Source organism: Sus scrofa, chromosome 2 (assembly GCF_054392235.1).
Source record: "Sus scrofa isolate SSC_HxYL_T2T_F1_AM1 chromosome 2, Sscrofa_HxYL_maternal_Yorkshire_Landrace_v2.0, whole genome shotgun sequence".
In the NCBI taxonomy this organism is placed as follows: Eukaryota; Metazoa; Chordata; class Mammalia; order Artiodactyla; family Suidae; genus Sus; species Sus scrofa.
This window is the reverse complement of record NC_139384.1, coordinates 100,756,018-100,773,996: the sequence shown is the minus strand read 5'-3', so window position 1 is coordinate 100,773,996 and position 17,979 is coordinate 100,756,018. Positions and strand designations below refer to the sequence as shown.

Genomic DNA, 17,979 nt, shown 5'->3' with positions numbered 1-17,979 from the left:
ACCAGCTGGGTTAGGTGTTATACAGCATGCGTTGACATTTGAATTAGTAAATTTCTATCACAGAAATAAGGAATTTAGAGAACCTAAGTAGCATTCATTATAGACAGTGTCATTACTTCCAAAACACTTACTTTTTTCCTCTCATTTATTTGATTAACGCATACAAAAATTACAGGAGTTGTAAGGAACCAGAAGAGGAGTAATTTGGCTAGAGTAGTTTGCATATGGAAAACCTCTACTCAGGAAGGTCTTTAGGTAAGTGTACTTGTTTTCATCTCCTAAAAAACATTTGTCAGGGAGTTCCCGTCGTGGTGCAGTGGTTAACGAATCCGACTAGGAACCATGAGGTTGCGGGTTCGGTCCCTGCCCTTGCTCAGTGGTTAACGATCCGGCGTTGCCATGAGCTGTGGTGTAGGTTGCATATGCGGCTTCTGATCCCGCGTTGCTGTGGCTCTGGCATAGGCCAGTGGCTACAGCTCGCATTAGACCCCTAGCCTGGGAACCTCCATATGGCGCAGGTATGGCCCCTAGAAAAGACAAAAACAAAACAAACAAACAAAAAAAACCCCTACATGCTAGGCCCACTATAAAACAAAAAGCACACTTTCACAGGATTATCTGCTTAAGATTTCTCCACTACTATGTAAATCATTAAAAAACTGAAAGGCTGAGAGCCCTGGTAAAATTCAGAGGACATGTGGTAATTGGCACAGCACAAACATTGACCAATAGCACCACAGTATATTTATTCGCCTTTCCTTCCAGCACTGCTTAGAGTGTGGAGGGTCATGCCATGGAATTGGTAGCATTATTATTATGTTTATCTGTGTTTAGAAATAAAGGTAAATGAGAACATGTATTTCAGTATTAGATACAGCATGTTAGATTTTGGCATATACTTAAATTTTAACATCTACTGTGTGCTAGATGTAATGCTTGGTGCAAATGAGATATGAGATAGAAGTTTACGAGCTAGCAGGGAGGATGAACATGAACATAAAAGATTATGCAGCATGATCATCCCAGGATCCTAGGGGAAAGCAAGCCTAAGATCACAAAGAGGAGTGAAGGCAGGCACCTCAGAGAATGCAGGTTGATCCTGGGAGGATGGACCAGGAGAACAGGAGTAGAGGGAGAGGGAATTCTGGGCAGATGGAATTGTACTTTTCAGAGGCATGAGCATGAGAGAGAGTATTGTGTTCTGAGAGTATAAGTGAAAGGGTGGGGAGGGAAAGGTGATTCATGTAAGACAACAGTGGACAGGTAGCTAGGCGTCTGACAAGGAAGAGACTCCTAACTAGGTTGTTTCTAGTTTTTTTGGCTGTGATGAACAAAGCTGCTATGAATATAGCACAAGTTTTTGTGAATACATTTTTTTTTAACTCTCTTGTATAAACACTTAGAAGTAGAATTGCTGGGTCATAGAGTAGATATATACTTAACTTTTCAAGAAATAACACAATTTTTCAGAGTGGTTTTACCAGTCTATACATTCACCAGCAATTATGAGAATTCTTGCAGCTTAACACCCTTGCTAATACTAGATGTAGTCAATCTTAGATTTTAAGTCATTTTGGTGGATGCATGGTGGTATACCAGTGATTTTAATTAGCATTTCTCTGGTGATTAATGACAGTGAATGTATTTTAACATACTTACTGGCTATTTATGTCATCCTTTGTGACATTTCCAAGCCTTTTGCCCATTTTTAAAGTGTGTTTGTTTTTTTATCATTAAGTTGTAGATGAGCATTATATACTTTGGATATAAATGTTTTGGCAAATATATGTGTTATGAATATTTTCTCCCACTCTTCAGACTGCCTACTTATTTTCTTAATAGTGTCTTTTGATCGGCAGAGATATTTGGACTTTAATAAAGTCCAATTTACCAATATTTCCCTTTTATGATTAGTACTTTCTCTATCTAGTCTAAGAAATCTTTGCCTACCCTTCATCATGAAGATTTTCCCCTATGGGTCCTCTAAAATGCTTTCTGGTTTTAACTTTCTATGTAAGTCTATGATGCATCTCAAACTAATTTTTTGTGTATTATGTGAGTTAAATTTCACTTTTTTTGCACATAGTGTTACCCAGTTGTCGCAGAACCTTTACTGAATAAAACCATCCTTTCAACCCCACTGAACTTCCTTGTCATCTTTGTCTAGAGTCTCTTGACCCTATAAGTGAGGGTCTATTTCCAGACTTGTCTATTATGCTCCATTGAATTATCTGCCTATCTTTTAATCAGTACTACTTCATTTTGATTTTTATGGCTTTGTGATATGTTTTGAAATCAAGTAGGTTAAGGATTAAGTCTTCCAACTTTGTTCGTTTTTTAAAAAAATAGCTTTTGCTATTCTAGGACCTTTGTTTTTTCTTTTTTCTTCTAAATCAGTTTCTAAAAAAATACTTTTGGGATTTTGATTTGGATAGCATTGAATTTATAGATCACTTTGGAGAGAATTGACATTTCGACAATGTTGAGTCTATCAATCCATGAACATGTTATCTCCACTTAGGTGTTTTTTCTGAATATCTCAGCAATACTGTATATTTTTTCAGCATAGAAGTCTTAAAATTCTGTTATTAAATTATCCCAAAATATTTACAGTGTTTTGAATGTTATAAATTTCACATTTCAGTCTTACTTGCTTTGTTAAAAAATGAAAAATGTTCATTGTTTTCTCATTTTGAAGTATATATAGAGAAAAAAGTATCGATTATTATTATTAGCACCTTGGTGAATAGCCAATAGTCTTGTTTTATGCATATCTACATATACATATTCTAAAAATATAAATATGAGTCTGTCTTTTAAAAATAAAAAATTAAATCTATCACCAATATAGCCCAAGAAGTATTAAAAGGGAATCTTATATTGAGTTGTGTTTCTAAAATCTCTATATATATTCATTGTTTGGAAACCAGAACACATTTTTTTCCCATAAAAATTATGTTCAAGGAGTTCCCATCGTGGCTCAGTGGTTAACAAATCCAACTAGGAACAATGAGGTTGCGGGTTCGATCCCTGGCCTTGCTCAGTGGGTTAAGGATCCAGTGTTGCCGTGAGCTGTGGTGTTGGTCATAGATGTGGCTTGGATCCCGCGTTGCTGTGGCTCTGGTGTAGGCTGGCGGCTCCAGCTCCAGCTAGTTTCCTAGTCTGGGAACCTACATATGCCATGGGTAGGGCCCTAGAAAAGGCAAAAAGAAAAAAAAAAATTATGTTCAAATGATAGGTCACCAATTCAGACCCACAAAACAAAAGAAAACCTGACTTAGCCCATAATGGCTTTTAGCCCTCTGACCTGTGCAGATTTCTAAGCCCTTTTAAGGGTGCACTGTCCCCACCCATTTGTTCCCTATGTAAACCTTGGGTCTTTAAAGCCCTTTGATGGAGCTATTGGGTTAGGATGGAGAAGCCTTAGCAACGGCAGGAGGCTGGAGTTGTTCAGGGAGTCCTGTGCCAATGCTGACGGGGTTCTCCTTTTTGAGCATCAGAAATCAGGTGGGCTCTGGCAGTAGGAGAACTGAGCAGCAGCAGTTTGCTTGTATTAATATTCATTAATATCTACATTACATTCTCAAAGTGATTCTACTGAGGCTAAAATTCAGGAGGTCCAATCTCAGGGTCATCACGTTATCCAAGAAACATGGCCCAGCAACAAAAAGGTAGTCTCAAAATAATTTAAATACTTGCCTCTCTCAAATGTCATGCTGTCAATACATAGTCCACAGAAGTATTTGGTTTCAATCTCCTTTTGCTCTTCTGTTGTCTTCATTGTAAAGCTTCCCTTCTCTAAACCCGTAAATTTTTTTTCTTTGCCACAGGATGTGTACTTTTTTTTTTTTTTTCTCCTCCTCTGCCACCTTCTTTCTTCTAATTCTGCATTCCATAAGCCCAAAGAAGTGTTCTGGCAATGGCAGAACCCTTTCTGAGTTGGGGTTTGGGGAGGAAAATGCTGGGAAGACCTCCATATACCTACTTCCATCACATCTCCCTGGGTGTAAGATGCCTAAATCAGGAAGAACCAGTGTAACTGGAAAGACATCTGGGAATTCCTGGAAAGAAAAGTTGGTGATAAGAATGGCTTTTTCTTCTTACATGTAAAGATAGTAGGTACATAAGAAGGCAGTCTGGAAAAAAGTCATTTTAAATAACTTTTCATCCTATTTCCTTCAGCTCCTCCATTATTAAACTGCCCAACAAATTGGCTCAGTCCTGTGCTGTAGGCAAGGGCCTAGGTTTGGAATTCCTGGGGAACTGGAGGTCAGGAGGGAGCTATTTGGTAATGCCAAAGAGGATAGCTGGCCCAGGAGGCCTTATCAGACAAGATCTTTTGGTCTGCTGCTTGGTTTTTGTTTCACTTTCTTTTAATTATGGCCTCTCCATATCTGACCTGAACAGTACCATTCTTCTGGTTTGTTAGTTAATTTTGAAGATAACAGCATATTACCAATAGAGTGCCTTCTCAGGTCACAGTATATTGCAGAGAGCAAATTATTAATTAAATGGTAACGTTTTCTGAATTTGGAAGTAATTCTAAAGTTCATAGTTATTAGTTACCAGGAAATTATAAAAAAAAAACAAAAAACACAACCAACAATTCAGTATATAAAATCAGTGCATAATTAGCAAGCTGCCCTCCAAGAAGCAGATCACATCACATTCTGTCCAAAAGGAACAGCTCTGCTGATGAGGCACTGACATAGTTAAGAGAAACCATGAATCATGAGAGGCCGGGAAAATGGTGCTGCCCAGCTCCCATTCAGAAGCAGCATAATTTATGAAGCACCGAGGACAGTGGGAGGTAGGCTGTCAGAAATGCTAAGTTCTCTGTGGAATTATTACATTTCCTTTGAAAGATTGGATGTCACTGAAAGAGGTAATCTGGGAAAGCTTGGAGGTTCTGTGCAATTGGGAAAAGTGCAAAGATACTTGGAAATGAAGCCAAATTTCTTCAGCCCTTCTCCCACTGGAAATCACACCCAACAGCTTATGAAAACAGACTTTTTTCTTCAAGCATCAGGAGGAAACACGTCAAGAAGGATACCCATGGCACCTGGAAATTTCCAGATCTACCAATCCAGACTGGTCAGAACTATGCAGAGATTGCATTGACTCTGCCTTTAAGATCTATGTTTCTTTATCCCTTGGCACACTCTATTCCATTATTCAAGATCATATATTGTCCATGGGTTCGAGGGAAAAAGCACGTAAAAATTAACAATATATGTTGAGGACTTCAGCAAACTTATTATCAGTTATTACCTGGACAAGTAGTAACGTCTAACATTTATCATTGGCTGTTTACTAAAATGCTGAAGACAGTGTTAAGTGCTTTGCATGGGTTATTTTATTTAGTTCTGCCATAAAATTAGCACATCCTCCAATTTAGAGATGGGGAAACTGAGGCTTTGAGAGGCCAAGCAGCTCGCCCAAGATCACATAAGCAAGTTATCAGAGGTGGCACCTATATTCCAGTTATTTCCTTTTGCCTATAAAAGTATCAAGTTTTAATCTAATAAAAAGATTAAAATGACTAAATCTACTTGACATTTTGGAAGGGAATATGATTCACCTTGAAGAGGAGCACTCTGGATTTTGGCATAGCAGATTGGCTATTTCTTTTTGTCAAGTCATTTTTGTACAACTCCTTTTTGGTCTATAATGGCTCCGTGACATGTACTCTCTGAATGTAGATGAAATCACTCCACTCTTAACACCTCAATGGAATATTCCCTCAACAAGAGAGAAAGTTTGCTCAACTTTGCAAAGTACTATCTGCAAACGATTCCAAAACCACCTCATACTGCTTTCAGACTCTGTTTTCCCCCTACCTGTGCATATACTCAGCTTGTCCATTAGACCTTGGGTTGTGGATAGATTTCTTTTAATGGGCTGTATTATTTTCTGTCAAGCAGTCGTTTGTTTCCTTGGAGGTCCTTTATATTCCCTTTCCATTTCCATGAGGGTAGGTAGTCCTGGTTCTGAGGATGAGAACATTTCTTCAAATTATTTAAAATGAGAATCCGCCGAAACAATTGTATACCATTCTGTTTACGATCTGGTCAGTGAAAGATGTAGGGTAACTTAGTGGGCAGTTGGAAGAAACCTTTCACTCTTCACTTTTTGCATTAGACAGCTAGCTACCTGGTCAGAAAATTGATTTCCAGAAACATGAATGGCCACAGAGCAATTTTAGCTGAACCTTTGTGGCAAACAATGCCATTTCCTGGGTGCAGAGTGATTGGACTTCAAAATGAACCATCAAGCCCACAGGCAAGCTTAGGACAGCAAGCAGACAACCTGCTTTTTGGGCTAGGAGTTAAGTGTTTCTCTTCTGATTCAAATATCAGAAATAAGCCTTTCCCATTTACGTATGATACCAGAATACATAGAGGTCCCTCACACCTCTTGCGTGAAGAGGGAAGCCTCTTGATTTGGCTCAGCGCACCAGATGATTATGGGAACATGGTGTGGTATCATGGCAGAAGGGCAGCCTTCAGGCCCAGCAGAGCTGGACTCGAATCCTAGCCTTGGTTGTTCAGCCCTGAGAGACTGGCTTCTGCTTCAAGGCTTGCCTTGGAAATTAAAGACACTAACTCACTTAGCAGGGTTTTGTAAGGATTAGAAATAATGCATATGTCATCTGGGCCCCCTTGTTCCTATTTGGAGAAGAAACAGCCTCTCGGAACACTGAGAAGCAAATTGATATCCTTTACTTGGGTTTCTCCTCAGGAAAGGAGCCTGTGTGTAATGGACAATAGTGCTCCCGAGAAAAACCTCGCCCCCTCCCTTCTCCCCAGAGTCGCACCTTCATAGGGCTATCCTTTCTTTTTCTCCCCTTCCACCCATCTCACCAGTTCTGTTTCTGGCTCCCAGTGTCTCAGTTCTGTATCACAAAGGTCCTGGAATCTGGCAGAAGTCTGATTCCCCTCAGAGGGTGGACAATAGAAGCTGTAGAGCAAAAGCCAGCATTCTCTTTAGGTGGCAGCAGGCGTGTGGCAAGGGCTGTGAAAACACTTTTAAAAAGTTTGGCCTGTCTTATACATGTAACACTCACCTCGGTGACTGGAACCTAGTAGGTGCTAAATAAAAATGTCCTAAAGAGCATCTACACTGTGCCAGATACTTCTCGTGTGAGTGTGGGGTTCAGAGCATGCTAAGGAGTAAGACAAGATCCCTGCTTCATAGAGTGCACAGTGTAGAAGTTATTCTTGAATTTAGATGAATGTTTTAGGTAGCTATATCACCTCTAAAACAATAAGCATGTACTCTGTTATCTCTGTCAAATAGCCTAGGCATAGTGAAACATCTACATGGCATCAATGATGAATTAATACATTGGTTGTATTCCAGAGAACTCATTTCAAAATGACCAGGCAACATTTCTTTAAAAAACAAAAGCAGCAAGACAAAACAACACACCAAAAGTAAGTTATTTAAGGTAGACATTTATATTTAACAACAAATGGTATTTGTGGGTTGTACTGTAACTGGAGTATTACCACTGTACAATAAAATTATGTCATTGCTTTTCATCAATTATGTTATCCGTTCTTGAATTAGAATGGTAAAAACAGATTATTTTATTCATTAATTCACCTTCTATAACTGCCATTGTATTTTAGCCCTAAATTGGTTGTGGAGTCTAAAATCACCTCTTTATTAACTGCATTTTGCAGCAAATGGCCTAACCTGTTGACACTTCACTTTTAATACCTGTTAAATGGGGTTAAATTTGACAGTATCTACCTCCTAAGATCTCTTGTTAAAGATCAAAGGAAATAATGTGTCTTTAGTACCTAGCACAGAGTCCAGGCCCATTGTGGCCAACATTTAACTAATGGTTGTTATTATTATTGCTGCTATTATCATTATTGTTTATTATTGTTCTTATAACAATGTATTATAGTAGCTAGGCTCTGTGAGGTACAAACAGGAAGTAGCTTTATTTTTAAATTTCATTGCCTTTAAACATTTTCTGTCTTATCTCCCTTTCCTGTCCCAGAATGATATCTCTGACAGATTTGGTATATTTTCCTGTTACTTTAGGATATTAGACAACAGTCTCATTTTCAAATTTAAAAAGTCTGGTCCAATCTAAAGCAAAACTTCCATTTCCCATCTAGTTTAAAGCTTCTCCCCTCGCCCTGCTCAGGTGTGTCCAGGGATCCCACAGATTGGTGGGGGGAGCCACACGAGTCTTTCCTTGGTCCTCCTTTTGTTTCTGTCACCTGCTTCTGGCTCCTTCAGGCTGAGGGTGAGGTGGGGTGGGGTGTGTGTGAAAGGGGTGATGGGGACCAGAGGAGGTGGTAGCTGCATTTCCTTGTTCTTTTTTTTTTTTTTTTTTTTCCTTTTTGTACTTCTTTCTTGGTCCTCTCTTGACGGACTCTCTCAAATGGCTTTGGTCCTAGTAACAGTCCATTCTTTTTTTTTTTTTGGCCATGCCTGGGGCATAAGTAAGTTCCTAGGCCAATGATAGAACCTGTGCCATAGCAGTGACCCAAGCCACTACAGTAACCATGCCAGATCCTTAACCCCTTGTGCCACAAGAGAACTCCCTGGCCCTTTCTTTTAAGGAACATTTTTGTGGGTTCTTCTGAGACTCTCACTCCTCCCCAACCCTGCTATTAAGAACATAGGAGTTCCCGAGGTGGTACAACTGGTTAAGAATCTGGTGTTCTCTCTGAGGCAGCATGGGTTCAATCCCCAGCACTGGGTTAGAAGGATCTGACATAGCTGCAGCTGCAATATAGGTAAAAAACAAAAACAAACAAACAAAAAAATAAAACACCGCTCTGTTCTCCAAAAAAATGATAACTCGGGCCCAGCAGGCAGCCCTGAAACCCAACTACCTCCCATGCTATTTGGTTTATGAAAATGTATCCCCCTTTTCTTATCAAATTCAGTCTATTTTCGTTGCTGTTGCTTCTGTCCCTATCCACCTCCAGGTGCGAGTCAGGCATCAGCCTGTTCCCCAGACGCCAGGGAATATGTGATTTGAGAAGAGAGACAAACTGTAGCATTTTCCACTTACACCCCAGATCCTTCCCTTAATGATTCGCTAACTTCTCATATGGGGTAGGAGCATAATTGAATGGATGAAGAGACAGTTAGCAAGCCCTGGATGGATGTGTTTAGGAGCTGTCTTTAGAATGTGTGGACTCCTGTTGCCTTTTGTCCTCAGCTGGGGCGCTTTGGCGGAAACTCTGAGACAACAGGAAAAGTCGCATCCAGCATCCTGTTACATTTTTATTATGCCTGAACTTTTACCACAGTCTCATAATTGGTTTTCCTGCTGCCGATCATCCACTATTTCATTCTGTCCCATACATAACATGTTGATTAATCTTTCTCAAAAGACACCAGCCTTGTCATATTTTTCTTTTCAGTCCATCACTGTGGCTTCTGAAGGTTGGCTACCATCCCAACCGCCCTTTCAAAAAGAAAAGAAAAAGCCTAGGGTCCCTGAATTGAATGTAATCCCAGAAGATTAAGCCAGGTATCACAGTCATAGAGTTTCTGGGAGTCTCCAAAACTCCTCTGACACAGGTTTGCTCTCAACTGCTTATTGAGTCAAATAAAGACTCCCCAGGCTATAAACATAAACTCCACTAATTCAATGAGGTATTTACAATATGATCAGAGATCCCTGAGGCACTAGAAAATATGTTTTTAATATACAATCCCAGGTTCATTGTTTCATCAAAATCCTCTAAATTTTGAGGAGAGACCCACTGGCTAAACATTACCAGATTCTTTAGAGCTGATTTCTCCAAGAGCCACACTCTTTCTACACAGAGAAAGTGCCAAGTCTGAATTCTAGAGAATTAAAATTGTGGGACCCAGAGAACCTCTAATTCAACTTTTCTGTTTTACACGTGAAAACATGGTGACTGGGAGAGGCCATGACTTGCCCAAAGTCACCAGGCCATTTGAAGCATGAACAGAATCAGTAGCCAAGGCTCTGATTCCTAGAGTCAGGCTGATTTCCCAACATCCCAGGTGATAATATGGCAGTTGGTTTCATTTCTTTGTAAACCACTGTCTGATTCGTCCCTGTACTGCAGACCTTGCAGAAGGTCACCCACGTGTAATGGAAAGGGACTATTCTTTCTAAAATTGGAATTAAAACCTTCTCTGTTACCATGTCGGGAAAAGAAAATTATTACTTTTAAAAAGAAGTAAAATGAACTGCAAACACAGAATTCGTCTCTGAAGATGCTGATAGGTCTTTTTGGTAATGAAAAGGAAGGTCCATGACATACCTTGGATGAAAAAGGCTGAGACAAAACAAGCTAATTTGCTTTAAATAATAGAGTAAGAGGAATTTTCCATTTCCAGTGAGAATTGGGAGGAAGGTGTTTTGAGGAGAGAGAATAAGAGGGGGAGCAAATAAGATGGGGATAATGGGCAGATCAGAAGGGAACATGGCTCAAAAGAAACTCCTTGTGGCCCCAAATTTTAGAAGCAGAGAAATTTCATACTTGATTTTAATTGCCTTTCTATACTGTACGGTGATCACCCTTCGAAATCCACAAATCTTCAGTAAAAGTTCATTACATACAAGATGAGTGTTAGAGGGGCCTGGGGCAAATGGGAGTGGGGAGAGGAATAAAATCAAGGAGGAGGCTAACAGTTAGGATGCTGTGGTAAGCAGAATAATAGCCCCCCAAAGATGTTCATGTCCTCACCCCAGCAACCTGTGAATGTGTTAACCAATGTGACCAAAGAGAATTAAGGTCACTAATCAGTAGCGAGGGAAATGCTCCTGGATTATTCAGGTGGCCCCCGTATAAACACAAGCGTTCTTTTTTACGCAGCACATGGAGGTTCCCAGGCTGGGGGTCTAATCAGAGCTGTAGCCACCAGTCTACATCAGAGCCACAGCAACGCGGGATCTGAGCCGCATCTGTGACCTACACCACAACTCATGGCAACGCTGGATTGTTAACCCACTGAGCAAGGCCAGGGATCAAACCCACAACCTCATGGTTCCTAGTCAGATTCGTTAACCACTGCATCACAACGGGAACTCCTCACAAGGGTTCTTAAAAGTGGAAAGAAGGCCAAAGAAGAGGTCCAAGGGATGCAGTGTGAGGAGAACTCTTCCTACCCCTCATGTTTTAAAGATGGAGGGAAAAAGGGGACCACGAGCCAAGGAATGGGAATGGCCCCAAGAAGATGGAAAAGACAAGGAGGTGGACTGTATTCTCAAGAGAAGGGAAGGAATGTAGCCAGCTATCACCGTGATGTTAGCCCACTGTTTGCGGTGCCTCTCGTCTCTGTCTCTTCCTTCCATGGAACCGTTAATGCTGGGGTCTACCCCTCCTTCTCTCAGCCTCTCTCTGTTTCCTACCCTTTTTTGTTCTAGGGGAATGTCTCTAGTCACAGGATTTGAGGAGGAAGAAAGAGGAAGGCAGAAGAAATCTCCAAGTTAGCTGCACTGTTGTCATGTTCACTATTATGTATCCCAGCCCCATCATCCTGGTCTCATTTCGGTGTTCCCAGGCATCGTTCCTGTCCTTTATTGATCTGTTCCTTATCCTTCCATGTCTGATTCTGCTTTATGTCCCAGCACCTATTATTGATTTTAGGCCCACACTGATTTCACAGGAATGATCACTAGTATCCATCTTCCACTCGGGGTTACCCCCAATCTCAGAGCTGCAGAGATGCTCCTCACATCTCAAATGGCAACTCAACATATTTTCCTGCAGCAGCGATTTTCAGAATGTGGTTTGGGGAACTCTAGTTTTGGGTGTTAGTATCTGTTACTCAATAAAAGGGTTTCAAAGTCAAAGAAGGTCGATGGATTCTCAATGGAACAATTTTAAGCAGTTTTTCTTTCCTGCAGAATTTCTTAAAGCCTTTAATATGCAAATGTACATTATGAGTCTCTGAGTGGGATATATGATATGCAGTGTTTCCCAAACTTATTTGACCTTGGGATTTTTTCCTTGAAACTTTCTTGAGAGAATATTCCTCTGTGAAATACATTTTGTCTTAAAGTAACGTACTTAACTCTTGTGGGTCAGGTGTAGGTTTTTGTGAATTGACACGGGGATATAGGCATTATTGTTCTGGTGGGACAATGGATTCTAAGTTCTACAACTGCATTTTTGGAACCCAGTAGGCTGCGATGTGAACAACTGCATATAGGACCCTTCCAGCTAAGAACCATGTGATTGCCTGGAAAGCAAAGGCTGGGTAGAAAGCATCTGGTATCATAGGTCAGAAGAGCTGGTATCTAGTCTCAACTTGACCACTATTAGCTAGGTATTCCAGAGCAACACTCAACATTTTGTCCTCAGTTTCTTCATTTATAAAATGGAGTGCTTACTGGTAATATTAAAATAAAAATAAATAATACCCACACAAAGTATTGTACAGAAATTTCAGGAGTTTCTGATGAGATGATGACATGAAAGCACTTTAAAAACAGTAAGGCCTTTTTTAGTAACTACAAATAAAAATATATTATTTTCTAGTTAACTTGGCTTAGTAATAGGAATAAGGGTTCAAACCTATTTATTGAAACTTCAAATCTTATTTATTGATTTTTTTGAAAAACATTTCAATCCAAATTATTTTCCCCCAACACTAATAATAAAGAATAATTCAAAAATTCCAGTTTTACTTCTTTTTGGTTTCTAGATCTTCTCTCTGGTGGAGAAAGAGTGCAGTGGCCAACACAAAGATGCAATCAAGGGAGGGAAGTAAAACCCAGACATTTAATAAACAGGATAATCAGGACAAGGTAGGTCATCGTCACATTTGAGCTTCAAGTGAAGTCTGATTGATTTGAAAACAGGGCAACTGGGGGCAAATTCCTCTCTCAGATTTTCAGGCAACTTTGGATCCAGCTATTAGCAGACACAATCTTCCCACCGGCAAAACTTGAGAGTATGACTCTGATGACAAAGCCTGATATGTCATCTGTAACACAGAGAATGTTTCATTTCACGAAAGAGTAGAAAATATCTGTTACCGCGCTTCTCCACTGTCCATCTTATGTGATGGACACATGAGAACACGTCAGTGGGTCATGGGTCACAGCAGCTTGGGTCTGTTTCTTGGCCTTTTCAGTTCTAGGATTGGAGTTATTTATTAAATTAGGCCACTGCATTCTAAGTATTCCTGTGCTTTGGTTCAGGAATTGTCTTAGAAGAGGGAACTCTGAGTAACCTGTTAAAATATCTGGAAGATCCTACTATGTTGAGCCTGGATCAGCAATTAAACTTCATTCCTTGCTGTTTGTTTGAAAAAGGAACTTGTAGCAAAAGTGGATGTGTCATACAGGTATATTTTTTGTATCTAGATGCAAACTATTGTGTTTGGAGTGGATAAGCAGTGAGATCCTGCTGTATAGTACAGGGAACTATATCTAGTCATTTGTGATGGAACAGGTTGGAGGATAATGTAAGAGAAAGAATGTATATGTATGTGTGACTGGGTCACTTTGCTCTACAGTAGAAATTGACAGAACATTGTAAATCAACTAAACAAAATATTTTAAAAAACAGGGTATACTTTTAAAGCAATGTATTTTTTTTTCAGGTAGGACTCATGAATGATTCTGGGAGGGTAAATTATACAGACAAGGATGAATTAGGAGGGGCACTACCTTACAGTCATATATGTATTTGGGCTTAGTGGCTACTTGGGGAAGGGGAATTTCTCTGTGGATATCACACATTAGCATCTAATTTAGAGACATTTTCTTTAAAACATCTGGTTGCTTTTCTTACCAGAAACTGTATTTTGAGTGTTCCTTTCTTTTGTTACTTTTATCATAGAACGTGAGGAGAGTAACATTTTATGAATAAATATGGTGTACACGGGACTTTTTCCAAATTGTTGTATTTATATATTATTATCTTTGTTATCTTTCTTTTTAAACAAAGAATCTCAAAGCATATTACACAAACAGATGCATTAATCTGATTGCATGTGAACCACTTGTTTGCCATTTCATAGGTACAATTACTCTTGGTTTTATCCAAAGTGATTCAGTGTTTAAAAAAAAAAAATGGTAACAGAACCCAGTACCCTTTATTTCTCTGCTTTAGGTTCTACTGTTAGCACATGGCAGGAATTCTAGGCACTAGATTGACTTGAATTAATTAGCACACATTCTTTGTTGTGGTTGAGGAAGGGGCGGGCTTTAATAAAACAGAGAAATGAGTTTGAGAAGAGTTGAAGAGAAACAGGTGATTTCATCTTTCAGAGATGAGAAGTTTCTTGGTGCTCGTTAAGAACACAAGCCTCCATACGTGCATGGAAGAATGCGGAGCAAAAGGAATTTCAATGAGTTTTTCATGAAATCTGACCCCGAATTGAACAAAGAGAATTCTAAAGCTTTTGCATATGCCATTTTTTAGGGGTGGTGGTGGACTTCAGTCTTTTCCTCCCTTCTTGGTGTTGCTTGAACAAAAAGAATTATTGAAACCGAACTTGTTCAGGTTTTTATAAATCAAGATGTCAACAAACACAAGCACTAGTGTAGTTACAACCAGAAACTGTAGCTTAACAGAATAAAACTAACCCTGCTTTTTTTTTTTTTTTTTAAGCTCTACAAGGAACGCATTGTTTATTCTTGTGTAAGAATGTCATGTAAAGAAACTCTCTGTCAGGTTTTCTATTTTTATTTAGTTGTTTCATAACTCAATTATAATGTTCCCCTCTGTCTAATAATTAGCATATGCATAGTAACAAGGCTTGTACACATGTTCTTTTCCCCACTGTGTGTCTGTTAAGTCTCCAAATTGTTAAGGAGAATGGGCTATGCCTCTGTAGGTGAGTTTTTCCCTGCTGCTCTGGCAGCTTGCCCCTGTGCAGTGGTTGAGGGTCAGCTCTTGGAGAAAAGCCCAGCCAGAGGCCCGAGCGGGGACTTCCTGCCATCTGGAACAGTCTGGAGCACAAGGAAAGGTGTCAGCAAGAAGCACTCAAATGACTCCTTTCTGCTCCCCCCGGGGAGGACAAGTATTTCCCCTGGTTCCTTGACTGGGGAAACTTCCCTCCCAGTCATGTGATGCATACATTTTGAGCTCTGTATTTCATTGCCTTTCATGCTGAGGTTTTTGCGGCCACTTACCACCTTTTGAACACCCTTTCTACATTTGAGGAATTCCCCACAGTCTGAGTCCTGCTTCCCCATGTAGAAGCCCCACATGTACTTTCCCAGCCTCTCTAACAGCAAGATGCAAATTTGAGACCTAGGCTCAGCTAATCCTCCTTGCTTTCAGGAGAGATTGTTTTGATGATAAGTGAGGAAGTAGGTGCCTCACAGAATCTATTTTCTGGCAAGAGTGGCAGTGGAGGCTTCTGGCTTTGGAGGAGGACAGTGGTGGAGGTCTCAGCATGTGCTGTCCAGTGCTAACAGTATTCACTGAGATGAAGGGATTGGGGCCACAGGGATCTTCCTGTGGTAGTTGTGATGGAAGCAGTGCCTCAGCCCAAGATCTTCTTTGCAATAATAAAAAAATTAAAAGCCTCTAATGGATTGTTCACTAGACACACACACTCTGAAAATCAGAGCATCAATGTGTTTAACTTGAGTTATTGAAAAATTTTAAGTTACTAAGATAACTTTTTAAATTGAAGTATTGTTGATTTCCAATGTTGCATTAATTTCTGCTGTATAGCAAAGTGATTCATTTATATATATATGCTTTTAAACTATTCTTTTCCGTTATGGTTTATCATAGGACATTGACTATAGTTTCCTGTGCTATAGAGTAGGACCTTGTTGTTTATTCCCTCCGTGTATAATAGCTTACATCTGCTAACCCCAACCTCCCCCTCCATCCCACTCCCAATACCCTCCCCTTCAGCGGCTGCAAATCTGTCCTCCTTGTCCTTGAGTCCATTTCTGTTTCATAGATAGGTTCATTTGTGTCATATTTTAGATTCCACCTAAGAGTGATATCTATGATATTTGTCTTTCTCTTTCTGACTTACAAGAACATTTTTATTTTATTTTTTGATCTTTTTAGGGCCGCACCAGCAGCTTGTGGATGTTCCCAGGCTAGGACTTGAATTGGAGCTGCAGCCACTGGCCTACGCCACAGCCATAGCAGCACCAGATCCAAGCCGCATCTGTGACCTACACCACAGCTCACGGCAATGCCAAATCCTTAACCCATTGAGCAAGGCCAAGGATCAAACCTGCCTCCTCATAATTACTGTCAGATTCATTTCTTCTGAACTATTGACAGGAACTCTTCTTTCTGACTGACTTAGTATGGTAAATCTCTAGTTGCATTATGTTGCTGTGAATGACATTATTTTGCTCTTTTTTGTGTCTGAGTAGTATTCCATTGTATATATGTAAGGATGGTCACTTTTAAGTGCATTATTTTCTGTAGGCAATTATACAGTTTGTGATAAATAAACTCAAGCACCAAAGGGTTTGTAGGAAACTGGTATAGCATAATTACCTTTCAGATAGTTTTGGGGTACTTGTAAGCTTATATTTAATTTGGATATTATCATTTTAAGCTAACTTTTCCCTCTTCCTCTACTCTCTCATCTGTGTTATTGCACAAATCTAATTTTGGGGGGTATAGAAAGAGGTTTGCTGATGCACACATGGCATCTAGGCAGGAATGCAGAACCCCATTAGTTGAGATGGGGAGAGGGGTTACACTAGGACTACAGTAAACCTAGTGTGAGAGAAGAGAACACCCTATCCAAATCAGTGAAAAATAATTTTTTGAAGTAAATGCTCTTTTATTACTTCACAAATAATTTGCATAAGATAAGAAAAATCACATTTGTTAAGAATAGGTGAATTTTTTAAAAATTGTGAGTCACTATTGGTCCATTTTAATGGATCATGACCACCCTCACATTATGGGAATAATAGCTGTATCTAAAATTTGAAGACTTTCTTAGAGAATATTTGTAGACCCTTTCTTTTCAAGGAAATAATTATTATAAAATTTTTTCTTAGAATGACACTATGGCTATACTACTGTAACAATACAAATTTATGGGATCTTAATCAATGAGTTTTAACCATAGAGATAAATTCTGAGGGATAAGGAATTTATGAACTCACTCCATGGTTGAAGTTGTAGGAATCACAATTAAAAATCTTCATTATTGTCTGTCCTTCACTCTGCTGTGATGTTGAGAAAGACTGATATTCTGAACTTGGATTAAACCATTCTTCTTCAGTCCTCCTATTGGTTTTTAAAATAGTCTCTCCTTCCATCTTGTGCCTTGTGCTGTAATTTCTACATGATATAGATTCCTATTATGAGCACTATTCAATTACTGGTGATTCAAGCAAAGAGAATGTAAATGTTTGTTAGAGGTCCCTCAGATAAAGCTGTTACTGGCTAGATGGAGAACAGAAACCACAGTTGTCTCCTGTGTTCAAGAGTGTTCTCCCTGGCCTGGGAACTTCCACATGCCATGAGCATGGTCAAAAAAAAAAAAAAAAAACCAACAGAGTGCTCTGTATCACTTTTTAACGTTCCTTCTAGTTCTGTGAAGCTATCTGAATGTTTTGTGTTGTATTAATTCTGTAATTTCTGCTATAACACACAGAAAAGAACAATCAATCTATATGTTTTTGCTTTTCTTCTATTAACTCCCACTGGTATGTTATTATTAATAAATGATTTTTAAATTCAGTTTTGAATTCTTTTTTCAACACCATTTTGGTATTTCTGTATTTCTGAAAATAACACTTCTAAGGGTAGGAGATATAACTGTGTGGCTGGAGTTGCGTTGATTCAGTTCTACCAAGGCCAGGAAGACAGCCTGGTTCTGCCTTTGAGCAACATCCAAATGCAGGTGTGCAGGCATGGAAGACACAGAGATTCTCTTTCAAAGACACACTATCCAGCGATGGGGAGTGTTCGCATCTTCGGGGGCTGCCTCAGCTGCTGAGAACACCGTCTCCAGAGATCATGCCCTCTCTGAGGCAGCTCGCATCCGATGAGTAAGATTGAGGTACAA

The 17,979-nt window shown here is 39.6% G+C and overlaps 1 protein-coding gene across 7 annotated transcripts in view; it reads left to right on the top strand.

The window, feature by feature from the left end:
- LOC110259416 (uncharacterized) overlaps positions 1 to 17,979 on the top strand; it is a 171,559-nt gene that overhangs the window by 145,557 nt on the left and 8,023 nt on the right. For 3 of the 7 annotated variants that reach the window (XM_085014000.1, XM_085014006.1, XM_085014003.1), the window contains 2 exons: positions 12,664 to 12,766; positions 14,580 to 17,651. In XM_085014000.1, the coding sequence (XP_084870126.1) occupies positions 12,664 to 12,729 (66 nt within the window). In that variant the 3' untranslated portion in view covers positions 12,730 to 12,766; positions 14,580 to 17,651. Of the gene's footprint in view, positions 1 to 12,663; positions 17,652 to 17,979 lie in introns of those variants that run through there. The other 4 variants (XM_085014002.1, XM_085014004.1, XM_085014001.1 and 1 more) reach the window with 3 other exon arrangements.